The 24,933-nt window shown below is 39.5% G+C and overlaps 1 protein-coding gene across 1 annotated transcript in view; it reads left to right on the top strand.

The window, feature by feature from the left end:
• Positions 1 to 24,933, top strand: part of cblb (Cbl proto-oncogene B, E3 ubiquitin protein ligase) — a 159,218-nt gene that overhangs the window by 112,241 nt on the left and 22,044 nt on the right. Inside the window, exons 7-13 of the mRNA XM_022681396.2 lie at positions 2,779 to 2,916; positions 6,750 to 6,837; positions 8,432 to 8,563; positions 15,423 to 15,623; positions 18,653 to 18,838; positions 19,365 to 19,721; positions 22,841 to 22,938. Of these exons, the coding sequence (XP_022537117.2) occupies positions 2,779 to 2,916; positions 6,750 to 6,837; positions 8,432 to 8,563; positions 15,423 to 15,623; positions 18,653 to 18,838; positions 19,365 to 19,721; positions 22,841 to 22,938 (1,200 nt within the window). The remainder of the gene's footprint in view (positions 1 to 2,778; positions 2,917 to 6,749; positions 6,838 to 8,431; positions 8,564 to 15,422; positions 15,624 to 18,652; positions 18,839 to 19,364; positions 19,722 to 22,840; positions 22,939 to 24,933) is intronic.

Raw genomic sequence — 24,933 nt, 5'->3', positions numbered from 1 at the left:
ACAAAAATTCGAGCATTTATTCTAATTCAATGAAACGGTTTCTCCATTATTCTAATTCAATAAAACAACAGTGTCACAGTTAAATGGCCTAAATGGGCCTTTTGGAAAGCTCAGCTGAGCAATTTTTTTTCCAGGTAACGAGTTCTGTGATTAGTCTAACGAGTAGGACAGGTGCGGTGAACACCTGATTTGCTTTCTGCACAAAAAATGCATTCAAAGAATTTCATGATTGCACTATTTCAAATTATTCTAATTCGTTGACCAGCACCTGTACTTCTGCCTTCTTCTGCTTGTCTCTAAAATCCCACATGTTCCTGTTGTTCTTCATCTTCTTATTCTTTTCATAATATTGTTCTTCTACTTCTATCTCCTTCTAGTGATCCTTCTTCTCGTTCTCTTTAATATTATCCTTCTTCTGATTCTTCTTCTACTTTACCTTCTTCTTCTCCCTCTTACCCTCAGTCTCCTTAACATCAATCTTTCCTCCTGTTCATTTCTCTTCTTCTTCTTTTGGTTCTCTTCCTCCATCTCTTGTTTCAGTGTACTGCAGGGTGTTAGATCTGTGTGTAATTCGAGAGCAACAGATCATTTGGGAAGATTATATAAATATGCTTTGGGTAAAGTTTAAATAAACTGTTTTTCGCATTTATTGTCAGTAACTTTAGAAAACTCTGAAGATCTGGTTTCAGAAACCAAAAACGTTCCTGACTGAGGAACCTCCAGCTATTGGTGTTTGTTCTAGACGGGTGTACAGTCTCCTCCTGCGTCCCTCACGCCTCCCTGTTCAGCAGAAGGAAGTCCGATCTGGGTTCCAGAGCTGGCTTGTGTTTGTTGCTAGGTGATTTACATTATGGGAGCAGTCTTTAAATAGCTCTGGGCTAAGAAGTACAGTGCACTTTGTCTCTGAACTCATCTACACACCTCTACAAAGTGACATCTGAGCTTCAATCTCTTACATGTGGTTCTGCGTGTCTTTACATGTATATATACTCAGTGATGTGCTCGTTTACAGAGGGATGTTTGAGAAGCTGTTGACGCTGCGCATGTTCACGGTGAAGGGTTCTGTGAAATTTGCAGATATTCAGATTAATCCACAGTTTGATGATGAGATGTTGAGATGAGAAGCATCACTTCAACTTGATGATGCTTTAATCAGATGCTTGATCTGATGATTTTACTGACATCGGCAGAACAGTTATAAGCATGGAGAACTCTAAAATGAATATTGTTCACTGGAATTCCAGTGTATCAAACTAGTGTACTACACTTAAAACCTGTTTTAGGAATGTTAAGACTGACAGCAAGCAACACTTGCCATTTTAAATCGATTTATAGATGTTAATTTCTCATGTTTTCTTATTTTCATGCTCTTCCAGCTTCGTACTGTTTGATTTAATTGTGCAATTTAGGCCCATTCCTCTTATGTTCCCTTTCCCCTTGTTTTTGACTGTATCCCTTTCTCTTGAAACTCCTTCTCCCTAAGAATTGGGTCAAGCAGTCAATGCAGATACAGCTCTGGAAAAAATAAAGAGACTATCTCAGTTTCTGAATCAGTTTCTATGATTTTGCTATTTATAGGTTTATGTTTGAGTAAAATGAACATTGTTGTTTAATTCTATAAACTACAGACAAAATTTCTCCCAAATTCCAAATAAAATATTGCCATTTAGAGCATTTATTTACAGAAAATGAGAAATGGCTGAAACAACAAAAAAAAGATGCAGAGCTTTCAGACCTCAAATAATGCAAAGAAAACAAGTTTATATTCATAAAGTTTTAAGAGTTAAGAAATCAATGTTTGGTGGAATAACCCTGTTTTTTAATTACAGTTTTCATGCATTTTGGCATCATGTTCTCCTCCACTAGTCTTACACACTGCTTTTGGATAACTTTATGCTGCTTTACTCCTGGTGCAAAAATTCAAGCAGTTCAGTTTGGTTTGATGGCTTGTGATCATCCATCTTCCTCTTGATTATATTCCAGAGGTTTTTGTAATTTGGTAAAATCAAAGCAACTCATCATTTTTAAATGATCTCTTATTTTTTTCCAGAGCTGTATATAGCAGTGGAGCACTTAGAAATGGGGGCAGGTGGTGCAGCAACTAATTATTATTATCCATTCCTTAATATCTCTGTGATGAGGAGCTAAAATTAGCTTTTATTTTATTTTATTTTATTCTTCTGTTTCACCTTAAATGCTGCAGCTTCTGCCATCTGTTGCACTGTTTAATGTGGAACAGGAAAGTTATCCAGCTAGATATCTACTGCGACAATCTACTTTTGACCAACAAGCAACTTTTTGTATGCTTATTATAAAGAAACTGGATATAAAAATATTGAAACTACACAATGTGTTTGTTTCTTTGGATGTTTGTGCCGCCATCTTGACCGTGAAGCCCTCTGTTTTTAGTGTGCCTCTGAAAAGGTGCTGCTGATGTTTTTAAACACTGTGTTCACTCACTGTGCACTCTTTGGACTCTTGGAATGTTTATCTCATATCTAGCTGCTCCGTTCTTTAGGAGGATTATAAAATAAAGGATGATAAAAGTAAAGTGTTCAGAGAAATTTAAGGACTGCAGTAATCTGTAATTATAGAACTTAAAAGTGCTCTATAAGCTCAGTAGAGATGATGAGATGGATAATGAGGTGGTCATAATGTAATGCTTGATCAGTATGTTTGTGTTTATGTTTGAATGTATGTGTGGGTAATTTCTCTTACCCTATTCTCTCTCTCTCTCTCTCTCTCTCTCTCTCTCTCTTTCTCTCTCTTTCTCTGCAGTTACATTTTTCGTCTGAGCTGCACGCGGCTGGGCCAATGGGCCATCGGCTACGTCACCAGCGATGGAAACATCCTGCAGACCATCCCCCACAACAAACCGCTCTTCCAGGCACTCATCGACGGCTGCCGGGAAGGCTTGTAAGTGCTGCCTCCACAGGGCCGGTGACCCTGCACGGGACACGACTCTGAAACAAACACTGTAAACAGAGGTCTGACTGAGAGGAGCTCACTTCCTGTGTCCTGCTCCAGCAGACAACCCCTTCAGACATCCACACGTTCTCCAGCCCGGCTCAGAAGAGCGGATCAGATTATAGTGCAGAACTTTTTAAAAGCTTATCGATGGAGGAATGAGGAAGCGATCAATTATTCAGCGTATATGAGGGATTCTGGAAGAACGTACTGTCTGATATCTCTTTCTCTCACACGCTCTCTCTCTCTCTCGCTCTCTCTTTTTCGGAATATCTGTCTATCTATCTATCCATCTGTCTGTGCGTCTCTCCTGTGTCGTTCCTCGCTGGCTGCTAGGTGTATTGTTGTTGTTTAGTCTGATGCTGCAGGCGTCAGTCTCAGGTTTAGCGGTGACGTGCTGTCAGAGTGTCAGTTTCAGCTGTCTGCGAGGGAAGAGATGAGCTTTGTGAGAGCGACTTTTCTTAGAGCGAATGTTCCTCTCTCTTTTTTTTCGTGTTCTCACGCTGTCGCGTCCATATCATGCCTCTGCTCAGTGAGATCAGTCTACAGGTGAGAACTGTACTCTGCACTGTGTACTGCTGCTGGAGTGCTGCTGGAGTGTGCTTCAGTCTAGCTGTACTTTATTCCTGCGACTTTTCTACTTCTCCCATACATCTACTTACAAAAGACTGCATTAATCATGAAGTCAGCCATAGAAAAACAGAAACAGAAGCAGCTGCAGGAGCAGCTTACACTCGTAAAAATATAGGTGTACCAGAAGGTTATTTGAGTGGTGTCATAAGCCCTATCTAGACGGGATTAGTTTCTCAGGGGCTCCTGCGGTAATTTTAACTTTTATTTGGGGGTCCTCTGTGATTTTATTCCCGTCCAGAACGACCATGTATGTGTTTTTCTCAGACGTCCTCAAAATTACAGGCTAAATTACTGGTCCTCTGGTAAAGTTAGTCCCATCCAGACCACATCTCTGATTTCGTCACCTCACCAATTGCTATTTGTCCACTGCCACGCACCGTAATTACACTTTGAATGTGCGTTTTCACCGAGATCTACATAAACACAACAGCGAGTGGAAATGGAGGAGCTACTGAATGTGATGTCATGTGACCGAGAAAGCCAAAAAACTCACTGGTCCTCCTGTTTTTTCAGTTGCAGTCCGGATGCAGGAGTTTTATCACTGAGTAGGAGTGTGAATTTTGAACGTATATTTTTCAGACATCCCCCTGAGAAACTAATTCCGTCTCTATAGGACTATAGAAGATCCACTCTTTGTTCACCAAGAGTAATAAAGACCTTTTTTTTGTAATAGAGACAAGAGTCAGAAGAACCTTCACTGTAGATTAAAAGAAGGTTCATTAAGTGTTTCAAATGTTCTTATATAGCCCCTATTCTTCCACTTTTGCAATTTTAATCCAATATTCACCCAATTTAGCTATGTTAATTATCCCAAGCATTCCACTGTATTCCTCCCATCACTAGCAATTCCCCAACAAGCCTAGCACAGGCCTCCTCTGATACAAGTGAAGCAATTTGGCATTGATACATCAGCTCACAACAAGCGCTATGTGTTGACCACCATTACCTGGAGACTAATATTAGTAAATAGTGCCATCTACCCACTCAGAGCAAGGCCAATTGTGCTCTCTCGGGAGTCTGGCAGCTGATGGCAAGCTGAATGACCAGGATTCGAACCAGCGATTTCCTGATCTTAGTGATCATAACGCCTTAGTCCGCTGGAATATTTAGAGCTCCCTACCACCCATACTTTAAATTTAGGTCTTGATTTTACCAAATTGAAAACCTCTGGAATATAATCAAAAGGAATATGGGTGATCACAAGCCATCAAACCAAACTGAACTGCTTGAATTTTTGCACCAGGTGTGGCATAAAGTTATCCAAAAGCAGTGTGTAAGACTGATGGAGGAAAACATGCCAAGATGCATGAACACTGTGATTAAAAACCAGGTATATTCCACTAAATATTGATTTCTGAACTCTTAAAACTTTATGACTATGAACTTGTTTTCTTCGCATTATTTGAGGTCTGAAAGCTCTGTGTCTTTTGTTGATCCGGCCATTTAAAAAAAGCTTTACAAACTCTTGGAATTCTCTCAATCAGTTTTATTGGTATTCCAAAAGGTATACCCAGAGGTTCTGAGCATTTATTCCTTCACTCTACTGTTTAGCTCATTCCAAACAATCTCAAGTGGGTTTAGGTATAGGGATAATTTAGGGATAATTGTGAAGTCCAAATACTTTTTATTTATTTATTTAATCTAAACAATCAAAAAAAAAAAACCTGATAAATAACATTGAATTAAAAGGCTTGTCCAGTTTTTTGACTTGAACTTTGTCTCTTTTTATATAATTTTTTTTGTGGTTTGGTCCAAACCAAATAGGTAGTCTCAGTCCTGCTCAGCTGAATCATGTTTTGGTTTGTTTGCAGTGTAAAAAAAAAAAACACTTTTTTTAATGGACTTTCGGACCACATTGAGGAAAGCTCTTATTACCAGTAAAAACTTGTTCTAAAATTTGACCAATTCAGCAGTATTGACGCAGTGTATTACACATTTGCTACTACTGTATCTACTGTAACTGTAGATTAACCTGTATTTATAAACAGAAGGGAGCTGGATTCTGGCAGGGAGGGAGATTTCAACAGAGCACCTGCCAATGTGCTGAATTGAGAACACGCCAACATCCAACCCACACCACACAATTGTTGTTAAGTATAGGGAGGCATATTCTGTGTAGGTAATGATAACTGTAGGACGAAGCAGAGTTTCTTTTAGTGCACTCAGTGAACTGCAGTGTCAAGCCAAAACTAACTGTGTAACCAAAACCTGGTTTGGATTATGCATTTATTGCATAGTCTTAAAAATGTTCCTCAGACCTATATATCTTTCTTTCCCCCCAATTGGCATTAAAAAAAGAACCTCTGATAACATATTTTTAGTTGTGTATCAAGAAATCACTAAATCTGTAGCATGACCGTACTAATAACCATGAGAGTCATTTCCCGCTCATGGTCATATTCTTGAAAAGCAGGGGGGAAGTAACTGCAGATAAGCGTAACCGTGGCAGTAATGGCAGGTCAGAGAGACCTGGCTGTCTATAAAACAGACACGTCTCCCTGCTTCTCTGTGTCTGATTGTGTGATTTTCCTGCCTGCTCTGGCTGAGTGGCTGTATAACTGCAACTAATGCAGCGTGACCGCGTCTCTGCCACTCCACTGGCTCAGACTTGCCTTTGTGATCAGTAAGAAAGAAAGAAAGAGAGAGAGAGAGAGAGAGAGAGAGAGAGAGAGTGAGTGATTGAAAGAGAGAGAGAGAGAGGAGAAGGGAAGGGAGGAGAAGAGAAGAGACACTGAGGAAAGGGAGATGTCTCACTTTGCTACGACTAGGGCTGCACGATATTGGAAAAAAAAATAAGTTTTTCCAACATTTTGCAAATGTTCTTTTTTCGACAATATATATTGTGGTATTAAACAACAACGCTGTGTATCTACTTCTTGTGTCAAGAATCAAAACATTTCAACATTAAATGTTTGATTAATTGCATTAAGTTGCATCGCATGTCCTGCAATGTGACTACTATGCTTAAATGATATATCGTGCAGCACTAGCTATGACCACTTACAGGGGGGTTAGATCGTATGTCTTTTGCTCTATGTTTGTTTTTAGCACTGTGTATTGTACTTTAAATCAGACTGTCTTTCTTCTCTTTCTCTCTCTCTCTCTCTCTCTCTCTCTCTCTCTCTCTTTATCTATCAATCTATTTGTAGCTACCTGTTCCCTGATGGTCGCAGTTATAACCCGGACCTCACTGGCCTGTGTGAGCCCACCCCACACGACCACATCAAAGTCACACAGGTAAGGGTTCTGATTGGAGGTCTGTTTAAACAGTGTATATATATTTATATATATATATATATATTCATGCTTTGTTTGAGAGTTGATCATGCGCTCATGCATAACCACATGGAAGTGCCAGATATATCTGTTTAGTCTGTGATTTGGATTGTTACGTCTGCTTGCTCTTAGCTCTTTTACATGGTTTTAAATTCTCCTCTAACCTGAGAGGTTTTGTTTAGTAAAAAAACAAATTATGTGGTTTATCACTTACCCCAGATGCAGTCACTCAGCCAAAACATGTTTAAAATCTTACTTATATCTGATTTTCTTATTTTAGAAAAGAGAAGCTTAGCTAGTTTTGCTAACTTATGTAATGTTGGTGAATATACACCTAGAATCCTTAAAGATAAACTTTAAAAATCACAAGACCGCCAAATAAACTACAATCTAAAACAGAAAAAGTTAGAACAGTACTGAAAATGCAAATGGAAAAAAACAAAACAAAAGCAAAAGTTTCTTCTATTTAAGCTCCACTGACGCCACTGCCTCAAGAACCACCATTCAACAATAGCTGGTAGATCCACATCAATTACATTGGCAAACTTTTGCCAGTCACTAAAATACAGAGTTACATTTACAAATGGCATGTAAAACTTTTCTGTGAAAAACAGAAGCCTTATGCTAACCATGTCCAGAAGCGGCATCAACTAGTGAAAAGATGTGTCTTAGTCAGATAAATCAGTATTCCAAACCTTTTTAGGATGAAATGGATGCTGTGTGCTCCGATACAAAAAAGAAAAGAACCATACAGACTGTTTTCAGCGACAATTAAAACTCTTAGAACCTTCCAGACCACATCTTTCCATGGAGGTCCATGCATTTTTCAACAAAACCACAGGCTGCCCACATTACAAAGCTGTACATACTAAAAAGTACAAGTTCTGAACTGGCCTGTAGCATGAACTACCGTATTTTTCGCACTATAAGGTGCTCTAGATTATAAGGCAGACTATCAATAAATTTCGATATTAGCTAGCAGTTCGTTCCACGTAGCTTGTTTTAACACAGTTAACGCAACTATATACTCACCTCTAAACGGCGAAAGAGAGAGCACGTTTTTTAACTTATGCTAATGCTGCTCCAGCAGTGCTAGCCGGAGTAGGATCAGGGTACAGGTCGATAATACTCACCTTTGAACGGGGAAATAGCTGTTGGCAGCTAATGCTAATGCTACTCCCTAATGCTAGCCCTGGTGCTGGAGAACTAAACTGAAACCTTCCTCGGCTTTACTGCTGCTTACAACCTGACTGGTAAAATTCATACCTAAAACACTGGAATAAAAGGTGTTAAAGGTGTTAAAAACTGATATTATTTTGTAAAATTTAAGGATTTTAAATGGGCCTAATAGTGTGAAAGATATAGTAAGCTTGTACTCCACCTACTCTACCGATTTATATGCATGAATTTTGGTTTTATTGTAGTTTTCTTCATGGTTTCTGATTTTTTTTTTTTAATGTAACAAAAAAAAGGTATGTCATGTGACTAAAAACCAGTAGCCATGGATGCCCTAAGCTCTAACACACACTCTTTCTCTCTGTTTCTCTCTCTGCAGGAGCAATACGAGCTGTACTGTGAGATGGGCTCGACATTTCAGCTGTGTAAAATTTGTGCAGAGAACGATAAGGATGTGAAGATTGAACCTTGCGGTCACCTCATGTGCACCTCCTGTCTCACAGCGTGGCAGGTACAGCCGAATCCACAGTCCCACTTAGCCATCCTATAATTCTAACAGACGATTCACGAGCTGCTTTGAGCATACGAGCCAGAAAGCCGTTCTTTTTTTGTAACAACTGTTGTTAAGGTTGGACCAGCTTCAAAGGATATTAGCCAAAACCCCATTTAACCTAATGAGACACTGTAGTGATCTTTGTTTATAGTCATTGCATAATGCTTCAAATTTGCAGTTTAAAAGGCTTCGCTACTGAGCTGGAGTGTGGCGCTGTAGCTAATTGAAACTTGGCAGGTTGAAAGCAACAGTGAATTTGCCGCAGTGCCAGCAGTAGCTTGGTTACATGACTACATCTGATCTATTGTGGCACATGCTGTCTTCACACAGACACAGTGAGGAAAATACGTATTTGATACACTGCCGATTTTGCCAAGTTTTCCCACCTTCAAAGAATGGAGAGGTCTGTCATTTTTACTGTAGGTACAGTACAGGCCAAAAGTTTGCACACACCTACTCTTTTTTCAATGCGTTTTCTTTATTTTCATGACTATTTACATTGTAGATTCTCGCTGAAGCATCAAAACTATGAATGAACACATGTGGAGTTTTAGGTACTTAATAAAAAAAAGGTGAAATAACTGAAAACATGTTTTATATTCTAGTTTCTTCAAAATAGCCACCCTTTGCTCTGATTACTGCCTTGCACACTCTTGGCATCATTCTCTCAATGAGCTTCAAGAGGTGGTCACCTGAAATTTAAAATGTTTTCCATCAGTCTTGAAGGAAGGAGTTCCCAGAGGTGTTTATTAGCACTTGTTGCCCCTTTGTCTTCTTCACTCTGTGCGTTTTCTGCAGTTTTTGACCAAGTTTGCACACACTGCAGCAGGATCTTCATACTGATCTTCTCCAGGTCTCTCAATTTTTCGATGCTGTCATTGCTGGGCAACGTAGAGTTTCAGCCCCCAACCCTCACTCAAGATTTTCTATTGGGTTCAGATCTAAAGACTGGCTAGGCCACTTCAGGACATTGAAATGATTCTTACAGAGCCATGCTTTAGTTGCTCTTGATGTATTTGGGGTCATTGTCATGCTGGAAGACCCAGCCACGACCCATTTTCAATACTGTTTCTGAGGGAAGTTATTACAGCATTGTCTGCTTATGGTGGCTTTTCAGTACATTGAGTGCCAAAAAAACCCCAAAAGGTCTGATTGTGGCGTTTTACTACATCACTACTGTGTCTGATTATTGTAACATTATTACAGTACTACTATGATTATAGTGGTTTTACAGGAGTTTCAAAAAACAAAAGGTTTAAATTCAGATTAGGCTCGCTGATGGACATCCCTAGAAAGTGAGCATTTGACAGCAGAGCAGGGGGAGGCCAATTTTGTGGGACGTAAAGATTTTCTGGAACGTTAACTGAATGTGTTTCATGTGTTCTGACCTTGTTTTTGTTTGCCTTGATGTTCAGGGAGAACTTTATCAGGAGGTCAGTCTGTTTTCTGGAGTTGAGCTCCAGTGAACTGCAAAAGCAGAAATGAAAGACATTTAGGGATGCGTGACGGTAGATAGCTCGCTTTATTCTACAGCTGTGCTCAGGCAGAAAGCACGGACAAGTTCTGATAAAGTGCCGTTTCAGCGCTGCCTCACTTAAAGTTAAGCGAATCTGGTAGAGAGTGTGTTTTAATCATGGCCTGTATGAATATTAAGCGCTGTGTGAGAGACTTTGTGGACTTAGTGGATTGTATCTAGGGTAGTGCAGTAATTTTAAACAGCTTTCTAATGAGGACAGTATGTCCATGCTTTTCTTTTGCTGAGCCTCTGTGATTACTGTGCTGGGCAGTGATTAAACACCAAGTAAGTGGAAAACACTCGCTGTCAAAAATCACTGGTGGGTAGTTGTACCTTACTGATTGCAGAATGGCCTGCTATTGTCTTGGTGGAGCCAAGATCAGCAGTTTGCTGTCCCACCACAGATTAACTTTGGTCTTTATTGTAGGCATTTTGAAGATCCTTCAACCAGTTGCCTCACCTTTTCTGAACATAAGAGTATTGTACATAAGAGTTCAATGTACCGTATTTTCCACTATAAGGCACACTTAAAATCCTTTAATTTTCCCCAAAATCGTCAGTGCATCTTAAAACAGGTTTTACGGAGCAGTAAAGCTACTCCACTAAAGTACATGAAGGGTTATACAGGAGTGTCAATTAATTTTGTTAGCACAGAGGCTGAAGCAGTATTAGCATTGGCTGGTAAGCACACTAAGCGCTAGCTCTTTCGCTATACAGAGATGAGTATTATCAGCCTGTAGCCTGATGCTAAACCCCAGCTAGCACTGCTGTAGCAGTAATAGCATTAGCTACTAACCACGCTAAGTGCTAGCTCTTTCGCTGCTCAGAGGCAAGTATATTGGACTGTAATCTGCGTGTTTACCTTGTTAAAACAAGCTACATGGGACAAACCGCTAGCTAATATCTCCCTGGCTTACAGGAGCACTCAGGCTTCCTCAGTGTGTCGCTGTCAGCCGGCATTTACTAGTGCTAGCGGTTAGCTGCTAATGCTGCTGGACCCAGCCTTAGTGGAAATCTAGAAATCTAAGTTTACTGTAAATAAATGGAAGTGCTTATTTACGTAAATAAACAGTTTTCAGGAGAGAAATCTGTGCATATTAATGTATATATTTTTTTTATTACAGTTTTGTTTACTAAGCTTAGTTGTAGTTAACCCCCACCCAGTGGTAAAACCTGCTGAATTAAAAGGAAAACATCAATCCAGTGTGCCTTATGTATGAAAATAGACCAGAAAATAGACAAATAAGCTTGCCTTGAAGACACAGATACTATACCATGGCCAACTGCATCTCCAGATCTGTCCCCAATAGAAAATGTGTGGGATGCTACACAAATTCCTTACACACAACTTCTGTATGTGTAGCTCAGTAAACATAACCAAGAGTGTATGTGTAATTGTGTGTGTCCCTGTGTGTGTGTGTGTGTGTGTGTGTGTGTGTGTTTATAATCACCTTCCTAATGACCCATTAGTTGCGATCAGAGGTTGCCATAACTTTGACATGTCACTGGAGCATCTGTGCAGCTTTCCAGTAAACAGCTTCCTCTGATGGAGACATGAGGGGAGCAGATCTGAGTGCAGGGGTGATTAGCTTAGCAGGGAAGCTAATCTTCAACAGTCCATATGCGTGCGTGTCATCGCTCTTGGCGCAGGCAGGCCACTGGTCTACAATAACCTTGATGCGTGGGTGTCATCGCTCTCGAATGCCGTTTGCTGAAGAGGAAGTGGCTGCAGTATACGGCTACATTTGCCCTATAAGAGCTTGATATAAAGTAGTATAAAGGGTGAATGTATAACCTCATGATAATCAGTTATTCGAGGGGTAGCAGTGCAGTGCAGTTAGTTTTTTGCCTACCGTTCTCTATGTAAATAAATGTCAGATATCGAAAATATCTTGAATAATCAGTTGCTTCTGATCTTGAATATTATTTCTGCACAGGAAGTGGCTGCAGTACATTGTGTTCAGCTGCATTTACCTTACAGCTGCTTGGTATAAAGTGTAAAAGTATAGGTATAATCTAATAGGCAGCAGTGCAGTACACATACAGATTGAGTTGCTTGAGTATTTCTAGTCCAGATTTTCATTCCAGCTAATTGGAAGCACATGCTGTCAATAGTATGAAAACTGACCAACTGATTTAACATGCAGAGTGACATTTTCTGCTGGCTAATATTTAGAGAGCACAAGTGGCCGATACCGATATTTAGCTTTGTCACGACTTTTTTCTACATTTTCAGTTTCCTAGTATTTACTTGTTGGGAAGCTCAGATTTTCCTGTTTCATTGTTGGGATGAATTTGTCCTTGTTTGAGTGATTTAGCTACTACAGACTCTGTTTGAGTTTTAAAGTCATAACAGGAGTTTCTGAAGAACAGCATTCAGCTGCTTTTCTCCTGTAGCTGAGTGTTAGCATTAGCCAAGCTTAAGTAGCCAGCTAGCATCGATTCAAATCCTAATGTAACATAAGTGACAACAGCTTCATAACTTGTGTATTAACATTTTGTTCAAGCAATTGTGTCTTAGCTAGTGCTATGGAGCGTAAAACATTCAATAAATCATTTGACTGATAACAGCTCTTAAATAGTGTTATGTGCAACAAAACATTTGAATCATTTGTAATAAAGAAAATACATGATGTTCACTGTAATGGATGCAGGGTCTGAAAGGGTTAACATATAGCACTAACCCAACACTCCTATATTGTGTGAAGAAAGTCACACCATAACATTCACATTCATAACTGTCCTGTGATGCGCTCAGGATGTTCACTCTATGTCACTTAGTGACTTCGGTTAGAAACTTTATATATCTTTTAAAGAATCTGGGATACATATTATACATAGCACATCACCATGGGTTCTTTTGGGTTAATGAGGCTGCACAGATGGTAGGGTCAGTATTTGGCACCAATAGCATAAATTTATGAACCCAACCTGCTGTGTGGCTACAGTCTAGGATGTATCAGTTCAATATGGGATGCAACAACATTTAATTGTCAAATAAAGGACGATTCTGTATTTTACAGGACTAGTGGCAACCCTAGTCTCATGTTCAGAATCAGATTTAAAAACTGAACAAAAAAAAAAAATTAGATTTCATATTTCAGTTTCATTTTGCTTTTCACACTATAGTGTGAAAGTGTAACTGTTTAGTTAAAACAAATCACATTTGAGCTTAACAAAAACAGTCTAAACAAAAGCATTTAAGTCCCCTGTGTGAAAAACACTCCATACTGAAGTCTTTTTCCCTGTAAAAATTACTTAACTGTTGAAGAACCCGGTGAGGATCAGCTCAGTATACGCCTATCAGGCTCGTTAATATTCATTGCTGTTTTTCTGGTGAGTTTGAGGGGAATCACACACACTCAAATTTATTGTCCACACTTGAAGTTGAAGGCTCTTTAAACACATGTGTAAAGCGCACACACACACACACACACACACAGTGCATAGTGCATAGTGAACTGGCTCTCGCAATATTCTCTCTCCGGGTCTCTGAAGGGGTCCTCGTTTTGAACAGCTTTAATGGGGCTCGCTAATAGAGAGCTCTCGTTCTCTAAGCCTGCGACTCTAATTAGTATTAGCTTTCAAACGGCGCTTTGATGCCTCGCGCAAGTCCCCGTCCAGATGGCGTCCAAGATCATCTTTTGTTCTTGTAAATATTGACACTCTTTGATTCTGTGAGTTTAAGTAGAGGAAATGAAAGATGGATGTTCTTTTTTTTTTCTCCTTCTTCTTCTCTCTTCGCCTCACTCATGCCATGTGCAATCTGTCACCAGGGGTGGAAGCCTGCGAGATGATGGAGCTGTTTTCCTTATAAGACTGTGTGTGTGTGTGTGTGTGTGTGTGTATATGTGTGTGTGTGTGTATGTGTGTGTGTTTGTGTGTCCCTAATTCAGCCTTCAAATGATCGTTTAAAAGAGAAGAGGAGGCTTGTGGTACCAGAGCCTGCAGATCAGGCCTCAGTGAAGGCATGTGTTCTCCAGCTGGTGCTGATTGCCGCTCTTGCCGCCTCCGATTTAGCAAGGAAAGCACTTCCTCATGTGTGGGGACTGTTTACAGCTTTAAGCAAATAAGCAGGCCAGAGCTGCTGAGATGGGCTTCACCAGAGGTTCTGTAGGTGACTATAGATACACTAAACAAGCGTAACTTTTTTAGACACAGCAGTGCTGCTGGAGTTTTTAAATACTGTGTCCACTCACTGTCGGATTTATTGGAGACTTTTACATAGCTGGTCCATCTCGTAAAGTGTGGGTTGGTCATCCTTTAGTCCCTCATCAGTGGTCACAGGATGCTGTCCTATCCAGTTGTTGGACTTTTCTCAGTCCAGCAGTGACACTGAGGTGTTTAAAACCTCCAGCAGCACTGCTGTGTCTGATCCACCCATACTAAAGAATGATCCATCACCCGAATGATATCTGCTCTGTGGAGGTCCTTTGGAGTCCTGGCTATTGGTGAACAGGGTGAAAGGAGGATAAAGATATACCTTATGTAATAAAAAAACTACAGAGTCCTATATGTACAGTGAATCTAAAATGATGGACATAATGTCTGTAATGTTATACTTTATCAATGTGTATATACAGCTCTGAAAAAAATAAAAATAAATAAGAGACCACCCAAAAATTATGTTTCTTTGATTTCACCAAATTGAAAACCTCTTGAATATAATCAAGAGGAAGATGGATGATCACAAGCCATCAAACCAAGCTGAACTGCTTGAATTTTTGCACCAGGAGTAAAGGCATAAAGTTATCCAAAAGTAGTGTGTAAGACTGGTGGAGAAGAACATGGCGCAATGCATGAAAACTGTGATTAAAAACCAGGATTATTCCACCAAATATTGATTTTTGAACTCTTAAAGCTTGATGAATATGAACTTGTTTTCTTTGTATTATTTGAGATCTGAAAGCTCTGCATCTTTTTTTGTTATTTTAGCCATTTCTCATTTTCTGCAAATAAATGCTCTTAAAGACAAAATATTTTTATTTGGAGTTTGGGAGAAATGTTGTCTGTAGTTTATAGAATAAAACCACAATGTTCGTTTTACTCAAACATAAACCCATAAATAGCTAAATCAGAGAAACTGATTCAGAAACTGAAGTGGTCTCTTAATTTTATATTTCCAGAGCTGTATTAGTGTGAGAGTTTGTGAGAGATTGTGTTCATATGTGTGTATGTGTACATGCTAGTGTTCGTGTCTGGTGAAAGAGCTGCTCGGATGGTGAATATTTCTGGAAATTTTTTGAGTTTTGTTTGTTTGTGTTACTGCTTACATTCCTTCTTCCTCTTCTTCTCCCGCAGGAATCAGATGGCCAAGGCTGTCCGTTCTGCCGCTGCGAGATTAAGGGCACAGAGCGCATCATTGTGGACCCCTTCGACCCACGCAACGAAGGTGCCAAGTGCTTCTTCCTCGAGCAGTTCAACTCTCCCATGCTGGATCTGGACGACGACGATGACCGAGACGACTCGCTGGTTATGAACGGCCTGGCCAGCATCAGGAAGGTAAAGAGGGCTGTGAGTCACAAGCTGGATGGTGTTCTTTGCTTCCATGATCTGTGATCTGAACTAGGGGTGAAACGATTACTTGAGTAATTCGAGTTACTTGATTAAAAAAATTATCGATTAATTTTCTTTCCCTCGAGGAATCGTTTAATTAATTTTAAAACGCATAGCACGGAATTTAGCTTGGACTTTTAATGTGAAATTGCACGTTTAGCGTTACGTCACCCACGCACAGGAAGCAGGTAGATTTAACTCATAACAAATCAATAAGGCTTTATGTAAACAGTAAATACAGCACTGTGGAGTTTATAAATAAATACATTTAAAAATGAGCTTAGATAAAGTTACTTTGTCTGGAATACATGAACTTCCTGTATTATGTCATTTAGTCTTAGTTATGTCAGTTAATTAGATCTGAGTAGTGCAAAACGTAAATAACAAAAACAACAACAAAGAAAACATTTTTAATAATTTTGTTGTCACAATTATTCCACAGGTCCTGATATATTTGCATTTATATTTATAATATTGTTATTTAAAACATCCCCTATCCATAACTGGCAGAACTAGTGAGATCTCTGCTGTTGAGAAGCTAAGATGCACAACATAAAGCTAATATTTATGCCTTTTTTATTGATTAATACCCTATATTTAATACTACATACTACATTGAAATAATATAACTTAATTTATTAAATTATTAAATTATTACTTATTAAATTATTACTTGTGGTATTTATGTCAAGTTGTGTTTTATTTATTTATATTTGTGTTTGCAATGTGGAAATGTATGTTGTGAATTTAAAAATTAAACCAATTGGTTATTCATTATTAAGTGACATTTCTTGTGTATTTTTAATTGCATTTTAGGCAAGCAAGTATGTTTTATCCGATTACTCGATTAATTAAAATTGATTTTTCAGTAGAGTACTCGATTACTAAAATAATCGATAGCTGCAGCCCTAATCTGAACACAGATTAAACCTAGTTATTAATGTCAAATAACAGCAAAACCAAAGTCTTACTTACTTTACTTACTTTTTATTGACTATTGCCAATGTGTGTGTTTATATACGGTCTGCTTAAAAACTGTATGTGTAGTCTTGTGACATTTGCCTTGTCCAGTTTACAACATGGAAGTGCCAACTGAGCATCTGGAGCAGCTAATACCAAAGAAAAATGCCTTCTCAGCTGTATATGAAATTGGTCATATTGCGCAGTATTGAAACATGCAGGCAGTTTTAGTGTAAAGCAAAATACTGTGATGTTTCTCCAGATCAAAAACTTTAAAAGGCCCTCACTTCTCAGCATTTACCTCGCATTCTATACCTGCCACCACTGAGACATATATTTATATACTTTTACAGTCCCTCATCGCCATACTTCTGAGTTTAATACTTGCAGCAGGCATCATCTGCTTTATCCACCGTGCTTACTAAAGGTTCAAACCTCTTTTCTGCTGCCTCTTTCCTCCCCTCCCTGCTTCACTTCAAACGCCTCTATCACTGCCACTCGAAACCGGTGAGGAGACTCTGAGCCGGATCCGCAGACGAAAGAGAGTTCCTGTCAAAGAAGACACTCTGTGCTGTGCCTGCATGAATGTCAGCCATTTTTATTAGAGGAGGAAATCTTTTCTATTCATCATTGCTGAGATATTGAGCGCTTCTCATAAGTAGTGAGGCTATTTTGTAAAAAAAAAATGCTTTGAAAAGCATTAAAAAGCCTATTTGATAACAAGTTAAGAAAATAAATTAAGAGTAAAATCCAATAAGAATTTATCAGCTTATAACTGCAAAGACTAAACCAATGCTACAATATTCATACTATTAAATGAACAACAGATGCAGAATATTTTTCTACAAACTGCTTATGTTGTTCGATTGACTCTTTAACCCTGTCCGAACAGGATTAGTTAGTTTCTCAGGGGGTTCTGGGGTATTTTTCTCTTTTATGGCTCTTTTAGGGTCCTCTGTGATTTTATTCCCGTCTGGAAAGACCATGTTCTCAGACGTTCTCGGGAAAATGTTTTTCGCTGAACTCTGTGGTCCTCCGGTAATTTTAGTCCCGTCCAGAGTCACATGTCTGAATTTCATCACCACCCAGTTAATAAAATAGCTATTTGTCCACTGCCATGCACCGTAATTACACTTTGGGTGCACGTTTCCACTGATATTCACGTAAACAGAACAGCGAGTGGAAATGGAGGAGCTACTGAATGCGATGTCACGTGACCGAGAAAGCCAAAAAACTCAATGGTCCTCCTGTTTTTTCAATTGCAGTCTGGATGCAAGAGTTTTAGTACTCTAGAGTAGAAGTGTGAAATGTTTTTCACAGACGTCCCCCTGAGAAACAAATCATAAGTGGTAGTATGTTTATAAGAAGACACTACATCAACACACACAGTGGGAAAAGTATTAACTGTATTTATAATATAATAATAATATAAAAGTCATGAGCAACATAAATCAAAATTTAAAAAATATCAAATTACACTTTCAATTAATTTTTGATTAATTGCCCAGTGATAACTGAAAATCATATCTTGCATTACAAAAAATATATAATTAAAGCAGCAGTCCTTCAGATTTTCTTTTAATTTTTTATGTAGTTATATTCCTTAGTGATAAGGTGACAAAACGTTAATGTTAACTAATAAATGGTAATCATCCCTGCAACCTCCAGTCTAAAAAAAATATTCTAAAAACACAATGGTCTGGTAGGTTTCAGCAGTAGTTTGTCTGGCCACATCTTGTCATGTCTTTATGTATGTAGGTCATACACAGCATTTAAAATACAATAAGGCATCATTTACTGTTTATCTAATCATCCACAAAAATAACTTTTACCAGAATTCTTCTGCATTCTGACTGCAGTTACACATTCTCACCAGAGGGGTCTCTAAATCCCAAAATCTCTAATTCCAGATTGAATCTTCTGATGATATATTATCTAAAAGCAGTTTTGTATTATCATATTGGCCAGGACCTTATAAGGAGCTGTGAAACTAACAGAAGATTCCTTTTCTTCAGTGTACTGAGCTTCAGAACTCTCCAGTGATGTCCCCCAGCTCGTCTCCTGTAAGCCAGCGCAGAAAAGCCATGGCTGAACATGCAAGCAATCAGCACCTCACCCTGCCTCCCGTACCACCTCGACTCGACCTCATCCAGAAGGGGGTGATCCGCTCACCTGCTGCCAGCCCCACCGGCTCACCAAAGGTCAGTGCATGTGTGTGTGTTTGTTTTAATTAATTTAATTTAATATTTGCGTCCTCACATAAAGGGCCATGTCTTGGCTAAACTAAGGGGGGTAACCTTAGTATGGAGGTAAAACAGGGTTTAAATGACATGCTGTAAATTAAAAGCAGTGACTCATGCTACCTGGGTGAGAGGGGTATTGGTACTTTAACCACACCAAAACTTAATTGCAGAGGTGGCTGCTTAATCGTCTTCATTATTTCAGCTTACAAGAGATGGTGGCTGTGTTTACTTGCACCCTTTAATTGATTACAGACACTGAACAAAATTGAGTGCAATGTTCTTTAAATTACACAGTTTGTTGCCTAAAGCTTTGATTCCACTGTCACTGCATTAATGACTTTTATATCATAGATGTAGATGTCAACTAAAGTAACAAAGTAAAGCCAAAGTGTCAGAACTTCAGCTCAACTTTAAATTAATGTAAGCTTATGCAAATACAGTATGCTATGTTTCTGATTCTTTTGGTGTTTCCTTTTTCCATCAGTCATCGCCTGGAATGGCCAGGAAACAGGACAAGCCCCTCCCTGCCCCTCCACCTCCACAGAGAGACCCCCCTCCTCCCCCTCCACCCGAACGCCCTCCACCCATCCCTCCCGAGGGCCGAGCAGCATGGATCGCCTCGCCCTCCTCCGGACTGCCCAGAGACCCCGTGCTGCCCTCAGAGGCCTGGACCCCGAAGGACAGCAGCCCCCTGTTAGACAGCAGAACAGGAGTGGAGCGCTCACCTAAACTTGCCCACGTCGCCCCTGCTCATATCAACGGAAGACCCCTCAGCTGCAACATTGAATTCGGGGCCAACCGATCCAGCTACAGACCAGACACACACACAGACTGCAGCAAGGTAAGATGTGAAGTAGTGCTGGCCGATTATGGTCCCCCAAAAATTCTGATTTTATATTTCAGAATGCTGGTTTGTGACTAAAAATTGAGAAATAACGCACTAAACGAGTCACAGAAGACACTTTGAAAGTGGGATAATTATTGTTTTCCACAATTGATCACAGATCCTCACCAGAGAGCAATGATGCTACAGTTTTTAGAAGCGGTAGAATTTATTTCAAGCTAAATATTTGCTTTATCCCACCGGATGTTTGTGTCACAAGTGCAGGAACAGTGCTGGAACTTTTATTAAAATGAGCTCAGTCCTCAGGGGAAGGTTTAGAAATTATGTCCACATTAGTCTGTGGGAGACGCCGGTAACCAAGGTAAGACGAATAAACACTTCAGAAATGAGGAGCGTTTTCAGATATTTTAGATTAAAAAGATAAAATATCTGTATGTCAAGATGTAAAAGCGTGATTACTCCATTTTGAAAATCGCATTAAAACTGTAATTCGAATTAATCATGAAAATCGCCCAGCACTAATGTGAAGATGTGTGAACACTGTCTAGTTTCACTTCTGGCTGGTTGTGTCATTTCAACAGTTTAAACAGAGTTTTGTGTGGCACCTTTTTAAAACGTAGTAGTTTAGTTGAAATAGTAATCATGTTATTATTAATCATGGGGTGTTGTGCTGTACACTACATACAAAGTTCTATGCAGTTGTTTCAGTCAGATGTTTGCGTAAAATTGCTAATGTGATCTAATTAGCTAGTTGTTAGCAAGCCAGCTAAAATTAGCGTAGTTAGATGAGTCTAAATACAGTTTAAAACATAATTATTCATTCTTCTTTTAGAGAATCATCATCACCAGCATGTGCTGACTCATGCAACAGCTCAGGGGATGGTAGTAGCTTGGTTTTGTCTCAATATAAAATCTGGGTTCTGGTATTGTAGCATTTTAATACTATGTCAAAGTAAATACAGTGGAAAGTTCTGCTTAGGTTCTGTGCTGTAAGCTCAATGAAGGCAGTCTGGGACTCTAGGTCTGGGGAAAAAAGGACAGGCAAGTCTGCTTCCGCCTCTTTTCTCAATCTCTAATATAGAGACTTTAGTTGCACATTTGCCAGCACTGCAGACATTTTTAGATTCATTTCTATAGAATGGAACTGTAGACGCTATGCTTTTCTACACTGGCTGGTTGATGATACCTGTATAGGTTCTGTTCTGTAAGCTCAATGAAGGCAGTCTGAGACTCTAGGTTTTGAAAAAGGGACAGGCCTACTAAATGAGCAGGCAAACCTGCTTCCACCTCTTTCTCCATCTCTAATGTAGAGACTTTAGTTGCAAATTTACCAACACAAGACATTTTTGGCTTCATTTCTATAGAATGGAAAGGAATGGAACTGCAGACTCTATGCTTTTCAACACTCGCTGGTAGATGATATTTGAAGAATATTCTCCCTGATGCTAATAATTCAAAATTCTCACAGATCTGCACAGTGAATAATGTATTGGTAACTGATTTGTCATGCACCTCTTGTGCACGCTCTCGCACAGGAAGCGTCCGGGGCCGTACACACAGCAGACTGTGCTTAAAGCTCTCAGGAATGTGTCCTTTAGATAAGCCCTCCAGAACATCAGATAAGAGTAACTCTTAAATGTTCAGCTGACTGGACGCTGCACGGCAAAAATAAGCGTTTGTACCTGTAGGTCTGCAGTTCTATTTCCAGCGGACAATACTTTACTTTTCTCGTATCTGTTACTAAGCAACAGTGACAGCATTCGCGCTCCTGCGAGCTGTGAGTTTTGGCTCTTTGTGATGTGTTTTTTGGAGTGTGTGTTGGAGAAGAAGCTTGGATTTAGAGCACAAAGTGTGAGAGTGATTAAAATACACATCATTTTTACCCCTTGTCCCTCCCTTTCACCACACACACACACACACACAGAGGACATGGGACACGGTTGTTTGATGACAAATTTAGCCTCAGTGCCCCACCATGTGTTATATTCTGCTGTTATAAGTGTGTGCTTGTGGGTTAAATACACCAGAAAGGGAACACACACACACACACACACACACACACGAAGACACACACATCCACACACAGATCAGCTCAGTGGGTTTGGGGGATTATGTATTAAATAGGGGCTCTGGTGCCCATCTTCTTCCCGTCCTGAGGGAGGAAGTGTAAGTAAGCTTGTGTGTGTGTGTGTGTGTGTGTGTGTGTGTGTGTGTGTGTGTGTGTGTGTGTGTGTGTGTGTGTGTGTGTGTGTGTGTGTGTGTGTGTGTGTGCGTGTGTGTGTGTGCGTGTGCGTGTGCGTGTGTGTGTGTTTGTGTGCGTGTGTGTGTGTGTGTGTGTGCGTGTGTTTGAAGGCAGCGCTGTCGTGGGACTCTCATTAAAAATCACTGCAGGAACACATGCATCTGATATCAGCATATCAGATCTGTGTGTGTGTGTGTGTGTGTGTGTGTGAGAAGATAAACTAATCTCTAAATAAAAAATGCTTGTCAATATTCAGATTAATATTAATGTATTATTTTTGTCATTCTACACAATTCTGCAGTTAGAAAAATTCTATTTACCATAGTCTCAGACCTCAGTTAGCTTGTTCACATCCATCAGTAGAAAAGACCTATCAGGAGCAGGCATGAGCCCCTCTAAGCAGCTGCCTAATACTCTTGAAAATTAAAATAACAAGTGCCTGCAGGGCAGGAGAAAGAAAGTAGCTATAAAAAGCTAGCAGAGCTTTTTCAGGAAACCCTTTCCTCAGTTCGTAATGTATTTAAGAAATAGCAGTTAACAGGAATGTCAGGTTGAGGTCTGAAACATCTAGAAAAGCTTTCAGAGAGAGCTGCTTGTAAGATTGCTAAACGTAATTAAAGTCACAACCCCTGTTTGATTGCAAAATACTTTATAAAGGAAGATTGATTAGCAGACTCAGGCATGGTGGTGCACTATTCTACTGTGCAGCATTACCTTTCCTGTTAATGTTATTCTAACAATCCTAGTTTGAGCAGACATTTTGACTTTTTGAGCACATAATACAGATTTAGCCGTCAGTGACTCCTGATCTGTATGTAAATTATTGATGTATGCGTATACTTTATTTAGGTTAACTCTAATATGTCTCTTTTAGCCCCTCTCCAATGGCCTGATGCTCTCAGATGAGTATGATGTACCTCCTTTGCGGCATTCCCCTCCTCCACCCTCCCTTACCAGCAACAGCAACCAGAGGTGAGTCTCCTGTGGCACACACACACACACACACACACACACACACAAATATACACTCTGCCGTGTGTAGACTGACGACAACTTCCTCTTTATCACTTTAACCAATTCCATCTTTATTCTCTCATCTCACGCTTTCTCTCTCTTTTCACTTTCTCTTCTCTGTTTCTATATATCTTCTGCCGCCTTCCACTTAAAGTTTAAAAGGTCCATTCACCCTACAGCAGTTTAGCTCCACCCATTTATATAAGATAATGTTTTTACCAGTCAGACACACCAATCAGAACACTTTATCAAGTGCTTTACATGTTGCATTTTAAAAACACAGCTACAAAAGAAACATTTCCTTTCATTGAAGAATAAAGAAAAGGTTAAAACCTGGTGACATACAAAAGAAAAAGGCTAAATTTGCTGCATAAACTTACACAAATTCCAAAAGGTCACTTAAATTACAGTCAAAAGATTTTTTCAAACATAGGGACGTCTTCCATACTGCATCAAGTATCTTTTATATGCTCATAAATTATTTGGGATTATCTGCCTTTAGCCTTCAGATTTGCAATGTCTGATTTTTCTTTATGTGATTTTATGCATATCAGATGCCTGGAGCATTGCCTCCTTATTGCATTTTTATGCATTCATTTGTTCCACACCAGATTTATTGTTCTCCAGCTTGCCTGCATTCTCTGAGAACATGCCTTTTTTTTTTTAACAAAAATGAAGATAATATTTTGATTGCAAGTGCAGGAGGTTTTCTATCTGAAGTGTGTCTTTGGTTGATTGCTTCATATTATTTGATATTATTTTGGACACATGCACCAAAATGTACAGCTCTGGGACAAAACAAGAGACTACTTAAAAATGATGAGTTTCTTTAATTTTACCAAATTGAAATATATTCTAACTGGAATATAATCAAGAGGAAGATGGATGATCACAAGCCATCAATCCAAGCTGAACTGCTTGAATTTTTGCACCAGGAGTAAAGGCATGAAATTATCCAAAAGCAGTGTGTAAGACTGGGGGTGGAGGAGAACATGCCAAGATACATTAAAAACTGTGATCAAAAAACAGGGTTATTTCACCAAATATTGATTTCTTTGCATTATTTGATGTCTGAAAGCTCTGTATGTTTTTATTGTTTCAGCCATTTCTCATTTTCTGCAAATAAGTGCTCTAATTGACTCTCTCAAGTCAATGTCAATGACTCTCTTTTGTTAACTAACCACACACTTTAAACCTGACAGTTCTTTGTTTTGGATGCTTTATGCTTCTCTGTATCGAGAAACAGGAGGTACAGGGTTCAAATCCCAGCTTCTGTATATGGCTCAGCCATAGACTGTGTATAGCTGGACAGAGCATCGTCTCTCAAAAGTGAAGCCACCACAGGTCGGGCGCCCCCTGCTGTTCGGTTGCAGAAAGATGTGTCACATTTTTTTTTTTTCAACATACAGTAATTCTACCTCCTTTATTTAAATGCAACAGCTAGTGTAACCTCTGCTTATGTTGTCGATTTTTTTATATCTCCACAGAATTCGTTTTTTTAAAACGTTGTTTAGCTCTATTCAAAAAGGCGTGGTTATTGTAAAAGGGCTGGTTAAGGGCGGGACCAATAACAGACCGTCAGCTCGGCTTTGCAGCCTGTGACCTCGAGGCAGCCCTCAGGGGCGGGGTTATTTAAATGAGTAGGAGCTCTCCACAGTCTTTGTCCCTCTTCTGGTCTCTACTGCGCAGACTCGGGTTACAGGATCGCCAACATAGAGGAAGATTTTGGCTTCATCCTTTTTTTATGAAATTAATGGAAATGGCGACACGGCGTCCTTCTTTTTTTACGGTCTGTGGGCTCAGCAAACAAACAACAAAATCTACTCTTTTTTTTTTTTTTTTAAGTTATTGGCTGCATTTTTCCAGTTGTGATAAATGATAAATGATAAGTGCGGGTCATCAGCATTGGTTGGCATAGCAGTTGGACTTTAAGCATCGCTCTTTTCGAACAGC

This window comes from Astyanax mexicanus, chromosome 20 (assembly GCF_023375975.1).
Source record: "Astyanax mexicanus isolate ESR-SI-001 chromosome 20, AstMex3_surface, whole genome shotgun sequence".
Classification (NCBI taxonomy): domain Eukaryota; kingdom Metazoa; phylum Chordata; class Actinopteri; order Characiformes; family Acestrorhamphidae; genus Astyanax; species Astyanax mexicanus.
This window is presented reverse-complemented; position numbering and strand designations above follow the sequence as displayed.